This window comes from Amborella trichopoda, chromosome 3, assembly GCF_054954075.1.
Source record: "Amborella trichopoda isolate Santa Cruz 75 chromosome 3, AtrichopodaSantaCruz75HAP2 v2.0, whole genome shotgun sequence".
In the NCBI taxonomy this organism is placed as follows: domain Eukaryota; kingdom Viridiplantae; phylum Streptophyta; class Magnoliopsida; order Amborellales; family Amborellaceae; genus Amborella; species Amborella trichopoda.
The window spans coordinates 27,782,115-27,802,090 of NC_142338.1; the positions used below are offsets into that span (position 1 = coordinate 27,782,115).

General features: G+C 44.1%; 1 protein-coding gene across 11 annotated transcripts in view; it reads right to left on the bottom strand.

Annotated features, from left to right (window-relative positions):
- The window catches only part of LOC18437369 (HECT-like ubiquitin-conjugating enzyme (E2)-binding protein), a 99,484-nt gene that overhangs the window by 15,637 nt on the left and 63,871 nt on the right, over positions 1–19,976 (bottom strand). For 4 of the 11 annotated variants that reach the window (XR_016052343.1, XM_020669066.2, XM_088862339.1 and 1 more), the window contains one exon: positions 19,659–19,961. The exons of 5 other annotated variants lie outside the window; for them this stretch is intronic. Coding sequence is in view for 5 of the 6 variants with exons in the window: in XM_020669066.2 (XP_020524725.1) it covers positions 19,940–19,961 (22 nt within the window). In the remaining variant the exon portion in view is untranslated. Of the gene's footprint in view, positions 1–19,658; positions 19,962–19,976 lie in introns of those variants that run through there. 2 more of the 11 variants (XM_020669067.2, XM_088862340.1) reach the window with 1 other exon arrangement.

The following is a 19,976-nucleotide window of genomic DNA, read 5'->3' on the forward strand; positions in this document are numbered from 1 at the left end:
CAGGCACATTCTATGTGGCCTATGACAGGGCAAGAGGGCGTGAGTATGCCCTTGCTCAACCAGTTTTATGCAATATATACCGTGGATTGGGGGTCATCTCTCGTGGAAAGACTTACAAAGGCAAAGAGGGAGGGAATGGCATTGTTGAAGGAGAAGCGTTCCTTGAGGACTTTAAGGCTCTATTCCCCATCCATTATGTATATGGGTGGCTAGGGGCCTATTTCCATGCCACCTCTGTCAGAATCCAGGGCATAAGGAATAAATTGTGCCCCTTCTTGATGAGGATTGCTAGTCAAAAGGCTATCTTTCATATCCCAAGGGAGGCTCAAAGCTTGTTTGGGGATGACTCCTTAAATATGCAGAGGGTCCCATTTCTGGTTGGAAGCTTCACCGACCATCATTTTATTGAAGAACTGGGGAAGGAGCTAGATGGTGCTCCCACGACTATCAAGGAGCTCATGATCATCTTAACCATTAGAGGGGGATTTTTACCCTATTGGACCCCACACAGTGCCAGATTGGAAGGGTATTTCCCTCATTGCTTCGCCTGCCTGCATGGGCTAGATCAGAGCTGCCCCTTCTCTATGTTTTTCGAAAGCATCGGGGCAGAGTAAACATGAAGAAGACGGAAGAGCTGGGGGTTCTTCAAGAGTGCTAGTTGCCAGGACACATACGAACCGCTTAGTCCACATGTCTGGAGATGACCGAGATTAGCAAGATGAGTTACCTCACTTCGGCATAAGGGTCCGATTGACCGAGGCTTATGCAAACTGGTGGAGAATTATCAGCCAAGGATACTGGGATGTTGATCACCCCTAGAAAGGGGAGAACGACAACTGGCGTCAGGAGACTAGACAGAGGAGACTGGTGGATACTCCTGCTCTTAGCAAGGTCTTTGTCTTGGGATATCCTTTGAATTGACAGGCTTTAGGGATTCCTCGAGAGATAGCATCCGATGATGCTTCGCCACAATTTCTTGCAATTAAGAAGAAAACCGGGAGCATCTTTGATAAACTCAATTCCGTCTTCGAATGGAGGGAGGGCCGAAAGGTCCTAGCTCACGAGGGGCGTCCCATTCAAGACTTGAACGCATTGACCAAGAGTAGTCCTCACAGTAAACTGGCTGCGGAGCCTTCTCAAGGAGGGAGTTCTGATGCGGCAGCTTCTCCTCCAGCATGGGGAAAGAAGAGGAAACGCTCTACCCCTACCAGCACTCGTGCACCGGCTCAGGCTGGTAGACGTACCCAAAGACATAGGGGTGTAAAACTTCCTGTGATTTTGGAATTGGGAGGTTCCTCTTATGATTCATTCGTTGCTCCTTTAGTGTCACCTTTTGTGCTTTATCGATCATCTTCTGCCTCTCCTAAACTGTTTTCTGCTTCTTCAAATACTAAAGTGGATGAGTCCGGCCCCTCTGAGCCTATTATTATCACTTTTGATCGAGAGGTGACTCCGGAACTTGAGGTGGTGTCTCTAAGCCCAAGGGGGATTCCTGAATTAGATGTGATTCCATTGGAGGTCAATGAGGCTAAAGACCCTACAATCATTGCCTCAGGAGAGGAACCTATCGTTGACCTGGTCTCTGACCCTCTAGAAATTACTGCCTCGACTGAGACAGGGGTCGCAGTAATAGATAATGAGGGGCCATGCATCTTTCTTGAGGAGGGGCCTATGGTTAGCGAGGCCGTTGAGCATTAAGAGGTGGTTGTCCCAAAAGGCACAAGTCAGGGAGATGAGGGGGTTGAGCGTTTTGTTGCAGAAGTTTTAGCTACAGAGGATGCAAACCACGTGGAAAAGGCCGTGGCTGAGCCTGAACTGGTAACCTTAGAAGATGAAGGCCAGAGGGAAAAGGTAACCCCTGAACTTGTCGAAGCTGAAGTGACAGTTCAGGAGAGTGGGAAACAAGAGAGAGATGCTGGCCTTGAACTTGTTGGGGTCATAGCAAAGAGTGCGAGACAAGGGGAGGCGATTGCTTCTGAATCTAGGGTGCTTGAGGCTTCGGGATTCACAATTGCTCTAGAAGAGCAAGTGACTCATCTGGTTGTCGTTCCTTCCAGCCCAGCCTCAGAAACCAAAGTCCCTTCAGCGGTGGTGGACCTAGGAGTACCATCCAGACTTATTTCAGTGGCATTTTTTGGATAATTGAGGGCATGCTCCGTGCAAGTCTTCAGGGTCTAAGGGAGCTGCCTCTCACTGAGCTGGGCGAGGCAATAGTCAAACTGAGGGAGTTTACAATTGTCACCAGCATTTTAGCAGATGCATAAGAAGTCCTCTCTCATTTTCATGCTACTCTAGATGAGCTGGAGAGCTGGAGGTTGGATCATGAGGCTGAGACTAACAGGCTGGCTTCCCTGGAGGCGTCAATCTCGCGTCATTACGAGGGAATAAATGTGTGCGCACAAAAGAAGGCCACTATGGTTGCTCGTCAGCTCGACCTCAAGATGGAGGGGAGAACTTGTTTCAACTGGATGCTTAGAATAAGGGAGGAGATGTGAAAATTAAGAGAGGCATTCGGTGATCTTCAGAAGGAGATGATTCAGAGAAGATCTTTTAATACTTCTTTGGCTGAGGATCTATTAAAACTCACTCGCACAATTGAATTAGAAACCACCTCCCTAGAGCAGGAAACTCAAATGGTGGTTGAGCTGAAGGAGCATATCCAACATGCCGAGGGTTCTTCTGCCATATCTAGAGCAGAGATCAATAAGATCATTTATCGTTTTTAAGAGTGTCCTTCCTTTGTCAGTACTTGTAAAAAGTTTGAATTCAGGAATAAAATACTCCTCTTTTTTTTCTTTTTTTTTTGGCTGATTTTGTCTCATGATTTCAGTCTCCTTTTACTTTGCTACACTTCATATACCCTTTTTGGGCTTGAACACCTTCTCGAACTGTTTATTCTCTCAAGTGGCTAATACCCTTGGCTTTGTTTAGCCCTATTACGAGTTGTTGTGCTTTATATCTCTAAAAAATACTTTTGTCAGAAATAAAACTATTTTCTTCCTTTGGGGATGACAATAAAAATAAACAGTAATTGACTGAGCTAAGCGATTTAAAAAGAGTATTGGGGGTGAGGGTTATATTCCTAGAAAGTATAGTCCAGTAGGTGGACATATTTTTCCAAACAATTCAAGACATGAACACGATATAAAAATTTGCTCTTTTGGAGGGCTTGCATGAATGTAAGACCAGCGTACGTAGATTAGAATTAAGGCTGGTAATGAGCTAGGCCAGCCCTTGCCCAAGCTCGTCTGGCCCGGCCCTGATCCATAGAGGGTTGGCCTAGGCTCAGCCCGACCAAACAAGGCCTAAGAGGCTAGGGCCCAAGCTTGGCCATGGCCCTATCAAGGGCCTGGCCAGGTATTTATTGTGCAAATCGAAAGAGATTTCATACGAAACCTCCCTAAATTTATGCTTTAAACTTAAACAATTTAATTTCAATAGAGAATATGGGGGTCCATCAAATTACTGTTCGATCTTGAAAGGTCAGTTCTCTCTGAGAAGTACAGGTAGGGCCGGCTTGAAATCACACAAAATCCATCAAGAAACTAAGAAGACAAGAAACAAATAAAAAAAAGAAAGTAAACTGAAAATTACATAAATAAATACTTACTTGGAATCTCGTCACTCTAGCTCGCACGTAGAGCCTGTGACCCGGATTAGACTAGCGATTGAAGTTCAATTAAATGAGAAATAACTAGGGCATGTTCATCTTAGGGTTTTTGTTTGTTAAGGGCATTGCCTTCCTAAGGCTTTAGGACTCTGAAATTGGTAGAGAATCATGATTTAGCTCTACAGTTAGGGTAAGGGTTTCTAAGGTTTTCTATAGCCAATAGGACTTTCCTGGGACTTTCTAATAGATTTTATATTGTGAATTTTATGGCAGTTTATATAGGTCTTTGGTAAGACTCTAGTCTAACTGGGATTAGGATTCCTAGGTCTATCTTTAGGCTTAATGATAGGATTAGAATTTCAAGGGTTCCAATCAATCAAAACTAACTCAAAATTGTTCCAGAATGTTCTAGAGTGTCAAAACTATGGTCAACAAAAAATGCTAGGATGTTCATAATGATATGGGTGCAAAAAAGTGTCAACTATACCATATGCATCATCTTGACAATGCGAATAACATCATTAGACTGTTTTTGGTTTTGATGACATGAGTTGTATTGCCAAGCCCTTTGGGCTTAACTATGCACCTTGCACTAACTAGAAAAGTCGTGGCCAATTTTATACAAGATCGAGCTAGACAATCTTATAAGCCTTCAGGTGACAATCTGATTAAATTTTGACCTATTTTTTGGCACCTAATTATGGTTTTTGTAGCGCTTTCTATTGCTCTGGATTTGTCTGGATTAAGTTGTGGATTACAGGATAAGTTGTCTAGGGTTCGCTACACTAATATGGTCTGGTTCAGGGTTCTAGGTTTCTAGGAATTCTAGGGTTTTAAGAATCAAGAAAATTAGCCAATTTCAAATTGGGTGTCTATAGTTATCCAAGTTCAAATTGTGTATCTACAATTGTCCCTCTTTGGCACACCATATTCTTCGAGGAATAGGTGGGCGGTAAAGAAATAGACACCTGCCTTCAATTTTCTATGTTGCATGTGTTCCTAATAACGAGTGACAAAGAGAACACCATTCTATTTTTAGGTCATCCTCGATGTCACATCATTACACTCAGTCACTTAGGGGATTTTCGTCTTTAGGTTTTTCAACATGAGTTTTTCTTAGGATGTTTTTTCACGCTTGTTGCTATCAAACTCTGAAGTAGGTTTTCTAGCTATGCGACTTGATCTTACACTTTTAATTTTCAATTTTGGATTTCTCTAATTTTGGAACTTGGCTACTTTTTTATAATTCCCTTTCTCTTTTATGTTTTCCTAGGTCTCCTTGAGATAAGGTTGATTGCTGATCCCCATCCAACATAATTCGGTTGATGGGGCACGCATGTAATTCACTAGTCACAAAGAGAAGGCGATTGTGAAATTTTTATCCCAATTGTAGATCATCGCCTGAGAAGGTGACTACCATACATCCACTCAAGATCGATGGGTCTATCTCGATGGGTTCCATGTCAGCCTCATACACCTCTTGATCGGAAAGGGCCTAGATCAGGGCCATACGATAGTCCCTTGAGAGCATAAAAGCATCGTAGATGCTAAAAAGGGCCGGAAGTTTCTGTAAGTGCCCCATCACATCATATTTCACCATTTCCTTGTCAGCCTTTTTTTTCCTGACCCTGCTATCGGTTTTGGTTTCGGAGCAGGTTTAAGTGGAGGAGGTTTTCTTTGGCCTACTGGCTGACTTGATAGCACATAGGGCTTGGTTTGAGGTTGGGGCTTAGGAGGTGGCTGGGTATATGGGACTAGCGGCCTCGTAGGGAATTGGAGGACGAGTGGATTGTCCCAGGCACTTGGGCAAGGAAGAAGCCCAGGGAGCTGTAGAATGGGTGGAGTTTTTTAAGTATTCAGGTGAGGGAGAAGTGGTGAACAAGGAAACTTCAAGATGCCTGACTTCTAAGGTGGAGGCTGCAGTGTTTTCCCCGATCTTAAGCTTATTTGCCCCGTGCTAGGTAATGTCTATATCATGTAGCAAGCTTCCTGAGAATAGAAGCTCTGCCCTCTTTATTCTCTTAGTCTTTGCTCAAAGTCGAGCTCATGCAGCCACTGGGGTCTCTTCGGCTTTGGCTTCTTATGCTTCTTAGAGGAGGAAGATGGTTGTGTCTCGGCTCGAGCTGCCAGGGCGTCAACAACTGTTAAGAATCCTGCTACCTGGGCCGGTGTCTTTTTTAACTGCCTCATGTGTGTCCTGCTTATGTTGGTTCCTTCAAGTTCTCTGTCAAGAGCCTCAAAGTAAGGACATTTTAAGGTGGTACCTGCATGAGACATAAAAGAAGAAAGATGAGAAGCAGAAGAAGAAGAAGGAGGAGGGTCTGAAAGTAAGGGACTTTTAAGGCCATTCCCCTCATTGGACCAATCTGAGCAGGTTTTGCATCATCACCAGAATTGGACATGTGCAGGGAATCTTTTAGGTCATTCCCTTGCTTAGACCGTTTGGGAGTGCTTTTCACGTCATCACCCTCATTGGACGTATTCTGAGGAGAAGACGACTCGGGGACATCCTCTTGATGGGAGGAGGAAGGAAGGAGGATCGTACCAGGGATGAAGTCCAGTAAAGTTGGCAATGGGGGAAGAGGCCTGAGAAATTCCTACTCAACAGGAGGTTGAGCAGTCTTGTTTCTCCTGCGAGCAGCCCTTGGAGCTCGTCTTTTTATGGTTTTCATTGGCAGTGGTTGATCTGTCTTGCAGGGTTTATGGACAACCCTAGCTTGACGTACTACTTCTCGCCTTAATGACTTGAGTCTGCTCCTCCCGTGGTGGACTATCCATGGCTGGAAAGTCGAGGGTTTAGCAGGATCTGAGTCATCTTGACTCAAGACTTGTGTCATGAGGTCCTCTCATACTGGTGGAGCAGTCGTTTGAGGATCACTTTCTTGAATGCTACAAGACTCTTGACATTCCCGTATTTTCTTTACGATTATACCATGGAAACTAGAGCATTCACAAAGGTCATGGCACCATATTTGATGGTACGGGCATCAATGGTACTCAGTTCCCTAAGCAAGGCATCGGGGTTGCCTTGTCGGTTTTGGTGTGATGAGGCCTTCTTGAAGCATTATAGCGGAAAAGGTGAGATAGAGACCAGGCGCTTCATCTTCCTCTTGAACTGTTACTGCATGGGAGGCTTCAGCTACCTCGAATGCCTTCTTTAGCTCTTCAAGTTTTATCTGACCCTTCTGGATTATGGCTTCGATAATATCTTTCAGCGTGTAACAGTCATATGTGGGATGGTTGATCCTTCGACGGTAAGCACAGTAACTCACCTGAGTATCGAGTCCAGTTTGATTAGGAAACTTGGTCTCTGGGAGCTCGATCATGTTCTATTCGAGTAGCAGTCAAAGTAATGCAGGGACCCATTCCTTTTCAAAGGGGTACACTCTTTTTCTATGCCTGGTCCAATAATCATCTTGATTAAGGTTTGCAGGTGAGGGTACTTAATTGTACGACTATTGTTGCTTGCCCGCCTGAAGTGCTTTCGTTGTGTTTACCCCTTTGGAGAGGTCCAAAGTTTGGTAGGGAGCTTTCTTTGGATCGCTTACAGTGACGGTCGCACTGTGTCTCGGGAATTAGTCTGAGAGCTACCATTGCCCCGATTGTTTCTTGAGCTTGCAGACTGATGTCGTGACCCGCCATTGTGGCGTGACAGACTTTCTATGGGGACCGACTTGGAGATTAGCTCTGACATGGAAGTCGAATTGGAGGCCTCAACATGTAGAGCAATCTCAGGTCGCATGTTCCACACACAGGTTTGAACCACTTCCTTCAGAGGCATGGATTGGGATGACGAGCAGCTAATTTCTCCACCTCGATATAAATTAATCCACAGGCTTATCAGGATCTTGGGTCAAGGTGAGAAGCTCGATAGTTTGAACCTCTCTCTCGATCTTATAGAAACGCTGATGGAACAGTTTCTCCATTTCCGTCCAAGTATGTACTGAGTTTGGGGGAAGCCAAGCATACCACTGGAAAGCCGGGCCATCAATGGTTGCAACAAACTGATGGAGAAAAAGTCTACCATCAGCCACCGCCTCTCGACATGCTGCTTGGAAGTGGGCGATATGCTGGTTTGAGGAGGTGGTTCCATTGAACAATGGAAACTTCCCTTTCTTGTAATATAAGGGAAATGACACCTGGTCAATTTATGAAGGGTACTGCTTTTGATAAGGCGTTGAAACCTGTATTCCCGAGATTTGTCTATTCTTTAAGCTATGGGGCACCATAACATCGATGTCTGCTTGTGAGATGGGGTGAGGGACAAAATTGTCCTGTGAGGCAGAGGGAAGGGGCTGCCTTGGAGGTGCATCATCTGAGTGATGAGAATCGACCTCGTGATTAGCTGATTGTCGTGCGGCATCTATGTGATTAATCTTCTTCATCATTGCGCACATCAAGTCTTCAAATTTATTCATGCACTCTTCCTGAGAGTCGCTAAGCTCATTTATAACCATTACGCTGATTGTGTCCCCAGAGAGTTCATCGTTAGCTGTAGTTGAGGGCTTACGAACTTGAAGGGTCGCACGCAGCAGATTGATCAGCAAGAGGTCAACATGCCCCGACTGGACTCGAGTCTTGTATGTCGATCGCATGAGGACCGGTTCTTGACGGTCTTGGGACCGTAGTAGCTAAGTGGCTAGGTCATCTCCTATGAGCGTTCATGGCCTCCTTCTTCAGGCTTCGTCATCTGAAGAGAGTAGAAGGGGATCAGACGGAGAGGGTTATCAGAGCTGGTTGCCCCGATCGTCTTGGTTGTTTCCCTAGTCAGAATTTGCAGACCCCTATCGCGCTTGGCTTTGACATTTTGATGAACCTCACGCCAAAACTGCTATCGAGACTGCCTGGTCAGCTCTTCTTGCACAAGAGAGAGTTGTCTCCATCAGGTGCGGCAAAGGATGAGGGTCAAGAATCGAGGTCATCCTGGGCCGAGGAGGATGAAGGACTTGGTCCCCCATGAGGTCTTTACCTTGAGCTCTCTTATGGGCTCCAGAGACATGATCGAGATGATAGGGCTAGCTCAAAATGGTACTCTTGGGGAAGGTCTTCAAGTACCAAGGTTGGAGGTTCTTGCCAAAAGAGGGAGGAGCAAGAAAAAGCAAGGTTGACTCATGAGGACGCTTGAGTCGGGGACGAGGGGTTGTCAATGACGATGACGCATGTGCATCCCTTGAAGAAGGATCACGGGTGACTTGGGGGTCAGCCCGAGGTCAAGCAGGTGGTATGGCCTTAGGAGGCCAAGAACCGCGAGCAGGTGTTTGTAAGAGAACCGGTGGAAGCCTCTCCTTACAGGGTGCGCTAGTGTGTGCTGAGGAGGAGGACGAGGGGGTTGTCTTTCGTGTACTTGGGTTGACACAGCGATGGCATTGCCCTTAGTGGTGGGATGCAAATGCACAACGTGCACATGACCTAGCCTTAGGAGGCCTGATCCTGGACTTTGACTTGTGGTATCATAAAAGTTGCCCCGAGGTGTGGCTCTAGTGGATGACCCACGAGCCTTATGGTGTGTGCGAGAGGTGCAAGCTCAAGGGTCTCCGCCTCGATTTGCCGAGCCTCTATGGGTAGAGACTCGTGGTGGTGCATGAATGTGGGGGGTAGCCTTGGGGCAATCCACTGAGGCAACCTTTTACAGCATGGGACTGGGCAACCTTTCGACGTACCTCGGCAATACGACCAACAAGTGACTTGCCGGTAACAGGGTGCATGCTATGAGTGGCAGCAGATGTGATACTGATATAGGGTGCCTTAGTGGAGGTTCCACCAGAGCTAAGAGATGGGGAGTTAGGGACATTCTCACGCCTATCCAAGTTAAGATCAAGGAGCTAGACACTGGTCTCTGCTCAAAAGGAAGGTTGGGAACGAAGTTCGAGGAACTTGTTCTCGGGGGATGCTCATGAATGCGAGGATCAGAAAAATCTCCGATCCCGATAAATGGGTTAAGAAACCCAGCGGCCATGTGGTGTGTGAAAACCAAAAAACAAAGCCAAACAATAACGACCCAACGAAGGGGTAGTAAGTCCCCAGTGGAGCAGCCAAGCTGGTTAGGTACCTCGATCTTGCCCTCCGGATCTAGATGATCGGGTGCCACGTCTCGGGTTTCAGGGGAACCTAGGACTTTGAGATCGCTCTCTAGAGAACCTCTCTCAGAAGCGAGGGCAGGTGTACCAACCGATGAGAGAGGAATTTAAAGTGGGTTCAAGACTTACTCGGGCTAGCTCGTGTGGGTGCCCTCTTAGATCACAAAGAAAGCGCTTCAGCCTTATAACTAGTTCGAAAGCGCGTCCCTTGACATGCATTGTCATGTTTTTGCAATCACACGCACATGACAAATGTTACAAAACAAGTGGGGTCAAGGGACCCCACCTTGCCTTTGGGTGAACATACACAGACGTGCACATTCAACAAGGAGAAGAGAAGAATGAGAGAATTAAGATTGGGATGAAAAGAATTTAACCAGGCGGTGAGACCGAAATAGTGACTAAACTAATAAGTAATTGACCCCGCATAACAGTAAAAGGGGCTCGGTAACTCAGAGCGGCTCAACAAAATTACTACTAGATGACAATACCAATACCAACTAGCTTGACATAATGGCTAGTCTGTCGTGACAGTAAAGCAGGCACAGTAACTCTGACTGGCACAACGGCGTTACTGTTAGACGACAGGACTACCATGTAGTGCTAGTCTCAACCCCCCTTTGATCAAACAAAAGAGTAAAAGAAAGAAAAGAGAACAGAAAGAGAGAGAGATAAGAGAAGATGGAGAAGAGAGAGAAGAGAAGATGGAGAAGAGAAATAAGAAAGGAAAAGCAAAGGAAGAGCGATGTGAGAGAGAAATCAATGAAAGAAGAAGAAGAGAAGAATGGAAGGAAAGGGAGAGAGAGAGAGGAACAAGAGCATGAGAGGAGATAGAGGAAAAAGAAAGAGGAAGAGAAAGGAGAGAGGGAAAAGCAAAGAGAAGAAGTAAGAGAGACAAGGAAAAGGAAGGAAGATAAACAACAATGAGATGGGGAGAGAGAAACTCAGACGGCGATAAGCTTCCGCCGTCTGTGGGAGAAAAAAGAGCAAAGGGAGAACACAGGCGGCGATAGGCTTCCGCCGGCTATGATAAAAGAAAGAGGAGAGAGAAAGAATACAAGCGGCGATAGGCTTCCGCTGGCTATGACAGAAAGAAAAGAGAGAGAAAGCACAGACGACGATAGGCTTTCTTCATCTGTGACAGAAGGAAAAGGAGAGAAAGCACAGGCAGCGATAGGCTTCTGTCATCTGTGGCAGAAGAAAAAGGAGAGAGAAAGAACACAGACGGCGATTGGTTTTCGTCGTCTGTGACAGAAGAAAAAGGAGAGAGAACATAAGTGGCGATATGCTTCCACCGGCTATGATAGAAGAGAAATGAGAGAGAAAACACAGGCGACGATACGCTTCTACCGGCTATGACAAAAGGAAAAGAGAGAAAAAGCACAGGCGACAATAGGTTTACACTGGCTATAACAGAAGAAAGGAAAGAGAGAGAGCACACAGGCGGCGATATGCTTCTGTCGGCTGTGACAAAGAGAAAAGGGAATTTTGACAGAGGCCCAACCTGTCACTCATGAGATGGCCCGACCTACTGTTCATGTCTCAGAAGCAAGAAGACATCACACCAGACAATAAGTCTGCCATGCGTGAATGAAGAAAAGAGGGAACTGCAGGAAAAGAGAAAGTGATAAACCAGAGGATGAAGAAAGAGAGAGTGATAGAGATGAGGGAAGGAGAGAGAAAGAGAGAGATAGAGAAAGAAGAAAGAAAGATAGATACAGAAAGAGAGAAGAAAGAAGATAAATAAAGAGATAAAGATGAGAGAGAAAAGAGGGGAGAGAGTGATAGAGATGATAGAAAAAAGAGGAGAGAGAAAATTACCTTATCGAGGGGTACCGACCCTTTTTTTCACTCTCCTCTCTCTCTCTCTCCCTCTCCAAGATGCACCCACGAACTTAAGCAAGAATTGAAACTTTATTGATCAATCTCAAGAATGAACCAAGGGTCTGTTTACAATTAAGTTAGCATGTTTATATAGAATTTGGCCTAAACAATAGTGCACGCCCAAAAACTACTTAAATTGATGATAATTACAATTTAATTGAATTAAAATAAATTCTAAAATTGGGTGAAAAATGACTGTTTTGCCCATGCCCAACGAAACACTCGTCTTGATGAGACGAACATGCTCACCAAATTTGAGAGAGATCCGACTCAAGACGAGTGAGATACGGGCCTTTGAAAGTTGCTGCTCGAGACTGCACACATCAGCCTCCTTTAATGGAGATTGGTGTAGGGAAGCCGCACAAGAATAGCATGCGACCTACCCTTTTTTTGGTCTTTTACCCATAACTTTGTCTTGGAATGCCCGATTAAGCCAAAACTTGACCCGTAGGGGTTTTCGACCGTATCAGATCCAATGGAGGTGGTCCCACAGCTGTTTAACGCATGAAAAATAGAGTTCTAGTTACGAGGTCCATTTCAGGGTGCTAGAGGCCGATTTTTCTAAAATTGTTTCTTTGTCTCCACTGCCTTAGATATATAGGATTGCAACGAAACCTGACAGGTGGCCTTTTGAAGTGCTTAGAAAGATTCTAACCCATTCTAGGGCAATTTTGAGACTGTCAAGAATTTCATTATATGCTAAGGCTTTATTGACCTGCTTCCTCTTTATTCCTCGTCAAGGATCAAAGTGCTGAAAAATGTCTTCAAACAGACACTCCTTTCTTTTTTTCGCTGGTAGAGTCACCAGACCTACAAGTGTGTGCATGGCCCACAAAAGTACTGAGGGTGGTTTGTGACCCAAACCCTCAAGAAGCGGAAGGCTGAGTATTTAAAATACCCGCCTTCTTAGTTGAAGCGGCCTTAGGGCCCTCAGTATGCATGTGCATTTTTTTGGAAGACTTTTGATTGCCTCGAAAGTTGTGTGCTTGTTTGGTTCAAATGTGAGCTTTCTCCGACTCCAAACGAGCGATCTCTAGGCGGTTTTGCAAATGATCTAGAGATGCGCAGAATGCAGCCTTCATGAATGGGGACTGGCTCGGTGAGGCCACACCATAATAGTGTACAACTTACCCATTTGAGGTAACTTGGCTAAAAATGTTCGTGGGAGGTCCAATTGAGCCTAAATTTTGTCCATGGAGGTTTTGCGATGTTATAATTGCAATGGCAGTGATCTGCTACTGTTTTGAAGCCCTTAGCATTGGTTTGTAGTTGTAAGGTATCTTTTTTTTGACATGATAGTACTTTTTCCAGGGTTGCCTAATGTTAGGCTTATTTGCAGTGTTCCATTGGTCTGATAGCATCTTGGGTACCGGCAGGACTAGGTCGTCACTGGCTTTCTCCTTATTTGCACCTGGGATGTAAGCACGCCAAAAATCACGTATAACACTTCAATGTGTCCTTTAAGTAGAACACAGTCATGTACGGGGTGGCCTAGCATCCGATGATAAGCGCAGTAGTTTCCGTGGTTGATAAGTCTCGCTTGCTCTGGCCTTTTAATTCCAAGGCGAATCAGCATGCCTTATTCTGTAAGCATTTCAAGAGAGTCGGTACCCATGCTTTGTTGAAACTATATTGGTTGCTCAATCTCCGCTTGAACTGTTCAGTCCGATACAAATTTTATGACGGGGGTACCCTATTATAATTTTGAGGTCGAAGTTGCTACTGTTGGAGTTCCCCTTGATTCCTGGGTGGTAACCCCCGAGAGGTATCTAATGTTTGGAGAGGAGAAACATTAGATGGGACTTTAGGTCGAAGTGGCGTGGCAGTGATAGATGTCCTAACCATGTTTCTTTGTTAGCCAATACGAAGGTTCGACCTATTGCTGATGGGATTGCGATTTTGACCTCTCCCCGAGGTCTGACCTTGATTTCCACCATGATGATTTAGCGAGCTTTCAATTTTTGCCACCTTCGTGATCATGTCTGAGAAGGTGGTAAGGTTAGAAGCCGCAACATGTAAGGAAATATCCTTTTTCATATTCCTTATACATGTTTATACCGCATCAATCTCAGGCACGGGATTAGTTTGGTATATTGCAAGATCCCTCCATCTCTGAATACACTTGTTTACTGACTCATTCATTCCCTGGGTCATTGTGAGAAGTTCTATATGTTGAATATCATGTTCTACCTCATAGACACATTTGTAAAACAAATGCTCCATTTCTTCCCAAGAGTGGACTGAGTTTGGTGGCAAATGTTCATACCACTTGAAAGCAAGCCCAATCAAGGTTTCTACAAACTGTCGAAGAAGCAGTCTAGAATCTGATGTTGATTCTTGGCATGCTAACATGAACTGGGACACATGTTGCTAAGGTGAGCCGGTGTCATCGAAGACATGCAATCTTCCCTTTTGGTATCCGATAGGGAAGGGAATTTGATCAATAAAAGGTGGGTAAGGCTTCTTGTAATGAATGCTTTCTTGTGACTTCGAAGCTTGTAAGTCTTGGATGCTTTTATTGATCATATTTTGAATGTCTTCTTAAGTAACCACCGGGGACATAGTATGAGAAGCTATATTGGGTTGGTTATCAAAAACGACAGGGGGCTTTAGAGGTCTTGGAGTTTGGGCTATAGGAGGAGGCGGGGGTCTCCTTTCCTCTTTTTCACATTGGGGTTCAAGGGGAGAATTTGCTTCTTGATGCGAAGATGCTCCAATAGGTCCAACATTTTCAAGTTGTTTGAACCTATCCAAGATGTTGCTCAAAATGTCCTCGAAGCGAGCCATCGGATTTTCACATTCTTCACCTCTGGGCTTACTACCATTACATCAGCTTGTTCATTAGAGCTGAGTAGTTTGGCAATATGGGTGATCCTAGTTCTTTTCACATCACGATCTGGTAGTTCAAGCAACAAGGGCTCAGCTTGCCCCGATGGAACTTGGGAATGCCTTGCAGATCGAGTGAGCGTTGCAGTATCAGCTCAAGAGAAGGAGATAACTCCTATTTTTGAGTATATTGACTGTTTTTGTACTTTCGAGCTGTTGTAATGTTATCATATTGTAATGAACTCCCGAGCAATGTAATGGTCTTTTTAGCAATATTTAACTGTTTTGAGTTTTAGTACATGTATTTTAATTTTTTTAATTATTTAATTAGGCCTTTGTTTGAAAGGTTAATGTAATGGCTTAGATGATAATGATGATGATGGAAAGACATAAAATTGGATTTGTATAAATCAATTTATAAATTTTGATGCCAATATTCAATTTATAAATCAATGTGTTGTGAACAACACTACTCAGAGCAATGTATGAGGTATTAAGATCATGCGTAATGGATGAGGTAATTTGGAAGTAATTAGAGCAATGTACAATGCCATGGACTAAAAGCATACCCTTATATCGACAACAGTGACATAAAGTTATACAAAAAGCACAAATGAGGGCATCTACGTTTTCTGTTTTTAAATAGCCGAAAATGTTATATTTTCGATTGTTCAAATTCCAAAAGCTTGTTGGAATTGTATCTGCGTTTTAGAAAATGCAGTTGCAAATTCCAGAAGCTTGTTGGAATATGCAGTTGTATTTTTGGCTGTTGAACAATGAAAACTTATGCATTTTTTGTTGTTGTGTTGAACAACTGAAAATTATGCATTTTTGGTTGCTCAACAATCGAAAATGCAGCTGCAATTTCAGCAAGCTTATGGAATATACAGTTGTATTTTTGGTTGTTTAACAACCGAAATTTATACATTTTAGGTTGTTCAACAATCGAAAATTGGATTTGTTATTGATTTTTAACACCATTAAAAAATTGGAAAATTGTTATGTCATCGACATTTCCCAAAGTATGATCTCCACCTATTTTAACAAATACGTCACATTTTCTATTATGTGTAATGCATGTAATGATGCGTACATAGCACCAAGTACAAAAACACCATCTTGGGGGGCATCATCTTGCCCCGAGTACAACCTCGAAGGTTGGCTCGTGCATTCAAAGAAGGAGTGGATAGAATGGTGCTCGAAGGGGACTTCATCGAGTACCATGTGGTCAGAGGCTTCGGAGTAGATTAGGGCGTATTTAGTTGCTCTTTTCCCTCATAGCCAGCAACATCATGGGACTTGCGTGTGTGTTCATAGTCCATAGAAGTGCTTGGGATGGTTTGTGATCCAACCCCTAGTGAACTAAAAGGCTTGGTATTTGAAATATCTGTCGTCATAATTGGGGCATCCTTAGAGCCATTAGCATGCATGTGCAGTTCTTTAGGAGACCTTTGATTGATTTGAAGGTCGTGTGGTCATTTGGGTACAGCCTTTGAGCTGCCCTAAGCTAAGAGATTATCACGCAATGCATTAGTGGTTCGGGGACCACTTGTGAGGGGTCTGGGTCTCAAAAGACCCAAAGTAGGTGAGGTAAACGGGGTAAGCTTTTACTTGCCCTGTTTTGTCATGGCAATGGCTGAACCATCAGCCATGATGTTTGTGAGTGTGTGAGGAGTGACTTTGGAGCCACTCGAACAACATGAACTATCATGGAATTTGTCAGCATGAAGTGTGTGTAGCAACATACTGACATTAGCAATGCCCATGTAGAATGAGGGTGGGGTAGCCTTACAGTTACCCACAGAAATGGTGGTCTTAGAAGAACCTACCAAGTAAGGAGAAGAAGTGGCATCAGAACCACCTTTAAGTTTAGGACTGGCAGAGTGTACGTCAATAACATAGTGCATATGAAAGGAGGTGGTTTTAGAACCACCAATGCAGTTGACATCTACAAACTTTCTTTTAATGTCGGAAGGGAGGGTACAAGGGGTTTGCATACCCTTTCTCAGAGTTCCCGTAGCTTGAGCTAGGGTAGTAGGGCCAGCCAGGCCGCTCAAGGGGTACATGGAAGAAGCAGAACTAATTGTTTTGCTTCCCATGGGTGAAGTCACAATATGGGGATGATGAAAACCCCAATTTGGACGAAAGAGGAGCGATTGAAGTCCATTGCAATTTTAGATGAAGAAATAAGTGAAATGTTTGTTCGTAAACAGTTCGTACCAACTATAGTGTGGCGTATCCCTAGTGGAGTCGCCAGTTGGTCGGGGGCCTAGTCTTCACTTGGTCGTCCTCCTCGCGTCTGTTGGCGCAGGGGAGAGAAAAGACCCTCACTCGAACAATCGCAAGAGACCACACGCTTCCTTGGTGGGGTGCGTATGCTCTTTTTAGTGCGGATAGGGACCAACAGTGAGAGAGAGATTTTGGTCAACAAAGAATCGTTTAGATGCTTACCTTGCCGTTTGGGGTTCAGGGTTGCACCAGGACAGTCGCTTTCTTAGAACCATTACGAAACCCTCTGACTGTCCAACAACATGGTTTGGATGCGAACCCTCTCCAAACTCAACACGTCGCTTCGCTTCTTCGTCTCAAAAATCGTGGTGGAGGTTCATGTGAAATACTCCTCTCAAATGGATTATTTGAGTGGTCTGGCTGGGAAATAGAGCATGAAGAAAGAAAGGTGATGAAAGCTCTTTATCGCTCGAGTGTTACGAGACTTAGTGACCAGAGCAGTTGAAAGAGTCAAAACTCTACGTTATGCTAGCTCAAGATGACCATACCTAAGTGAGAGAGGGCAAGAGGATCTATATCTCTTGCAACTCAACTCGATTGTATAAAGTGGAAGTTAGAGCAGCAATATAAGAGTTAAAACTCTTAAAATGGCTCTAAGGAGCACTAAGTCAAACACACAATGATTAGAAGCGGCTACCAACACGCAAATAGAATTGGGAACGCTAGAGGATAAACTTGACGAGGTGAGGACAAGGGAAATGGGAGAGACAATCGTGTCTGCACAAAGGGGCAGCCACGAGTTCAAGTGTGAACAAGAGAGGGGGCGCGAAGACAAGAGGGATGCTAGATGGGAGTTCGCTCCAGTGTGTGTGCCCGAGCTTTAAGTGTGGATGATAGATAAAGAGGGGGAAGAAGACAAGAGGGACATGAAATGGGAGCACTATAAGGCGCGTACCTGTGTGTTGGGGAGAAGAAAACAAGGAGATAAGAGAGCGAAGAGGTAATGTCGTTTTTATGCGCAGCTACGTGTTTGGGAGAAGTAGAAATGAGAAAGACAAGGCTAGACGAGCTGGGTGAATTGGGTCCGCACAATGGTGCGGCTTGGGTTCTTGGGACGAGAGAAGAATAAAGGGGAAAGAGATAGGGCCGCTGGTAGTTGCAGCCCTGCGTTTCACATGCAGCACACAAAAGAGAAGGGATGAGAGAAGAAGGAGAAGGGGCAAGCCTCTGTCTATGGCAGCTCTGAAACTTGCATACAGAACAGGTAGAGAAGAGACGAAAGGAGAGAAGGACGGGCGTGCAGAGCCGGGGCCGCAGGTAGTTGCTACGTCGAACGTGCGTATGCAATTGAGAGGAGAAGAGACACAAAAAGAGAAGGGAGAGGAGATGGGGCCGCTGGCTGGGGCAGCCCTGAGTTCTGCGTATGGGGAAGAAGGGGCAGAGAGAAAGAAGAAAGAAAGAAAGAGAAGGGAAGAGGAGAGAGAGGGGGCTTAGGGCGTGTCCCCCCTATTGGCTTTCTTGAATGCACATGAGGGAGAGAAAGGCTAGGCTTAGGTCAAGGTTGGCGGGTGGTGTATGGACTAGGAGTGTACGCTAGGGTGTATGGTGTATGGTGTAGGATAAAAGGGTATAGACTAGGTTGTAGGTTGTGAGGACTACGGTTTACGGACTAGGGTGTATGGGCTAGGCGTATTTTCTCTCTGTACCAAAAGTTTCTCTCTCTTCACCACTTGATCTAGCATTTGGACTTTTACAAATGATCAAGTTTTCATAAAATGATCAAGCCCTTTTACAAATGACTTAAAGCCACTTAAATAGAGCAACCACAAATGAATGATCACGCCCTTTTACAGATGAATGATCATCAAATGAATGATCACCAAATAAATAGGCCACTTAAATAAAGCAACCACAAATGAATGATCACCAAAAATAATGAACTCAATTCACACTTCATTGCTCAAGTTTTCATAAAATGATCAAGCCCTTTTACAAATGACTTAAGGCCACTTAAATAGAGCAACCACAAAACAATGGTGGAATTCTCAAAACTAATCCAAATTGTAGAAATTACATATTAAATGAATTAAAACAAAATCTCTTTTGGATCAAATGACCAAAATACCCCTTAGTACTTTTCAACAAATGACAAAATCATCCCTCCATGAGGTGCCTCTTGTCATGGTTAGACTTCGGGAGCTTTTTCGAACGCTTGCGGCGGTAATTCGGGCGATTAATCGTCGTAGAATCGATGCTTGATCTATCACTATCATTTTGATGCCTTTTGATCGTCTTGAAACAGACTTTTCATGAAGAAGCAAAATCCGACCAAGTCCATAAATTTCGACTACCAATCCGGTACGATTCATGACATTCTGAGTCTTCATTTTGATCGCAAATTGAAGATGGCATCATCACAATCATTTTGCACTAAATTTCATCTGATTTGGTTTCCATTTTTGTATATTCTAAATTTGGGAAATCGCCGAAAAATGGGATTCCGACGACCAAAAAATCTTGCATTTTTTAACCTCAAACCTAATCTCTTTATTACAATGTCTTGCAATCCTAATTGGCCCGAAATCAAAGACAATTTGAACCCTGGTGACATAGCCTACAATCGACCAGACCTTACTACAAGACTAGAGGACCTCAAAAAGTATGTCATAAAAAATAATTTGTTTGGGAAAGTAATTGCATACATATATATCATTGAGTTTCAAAAGAGAGGTTTACTATATGCACATATGTTCCTAATTATGGCAACTAATGATAAGATACGAACAGTTCAGCAAGTTGATGCAAGCATTTTTGTCGAGCTACCCAATAGAAAGAAAGACCCCATATTATACGAACCGGTAATATAGCATATGATATATGGCCCATGTGGGCCCGGGAGGAAGAAATCACAATGCCATATCAATGGGGAATGCAGGTTCCACTATCCACAAAGTTTCTCAGAGACTACAGCTATAACATATGACAACTACCTAATTTATAAAAGAACATCAAATTGTGAGCCACACATGATAGACACAATGTCATCAATAACACTTGGATAGTCCCATACAATTCAAAATTACTACTCCGTTACAACTGTCATATAAATGTTGAAGTCTGCTCTAGTATAAAAGTGGTAAAGTACTCATACAAGTACATTTACATAGGACACGACAGAGTGCAAATAAAAGTTGTGCCGGAGGTTGAAGAAAGCATTATTAACGAGGTCCAAGAATTCCAGCGAGCAAGATGCGTGTCAACACCAAAGGCTGCATGGAGAATTTTTCATTTGATCTCAGTGGTATTATTATCGTCAAGCTAAAAGAAGACTCCAGCTGCAAGAAGACAAT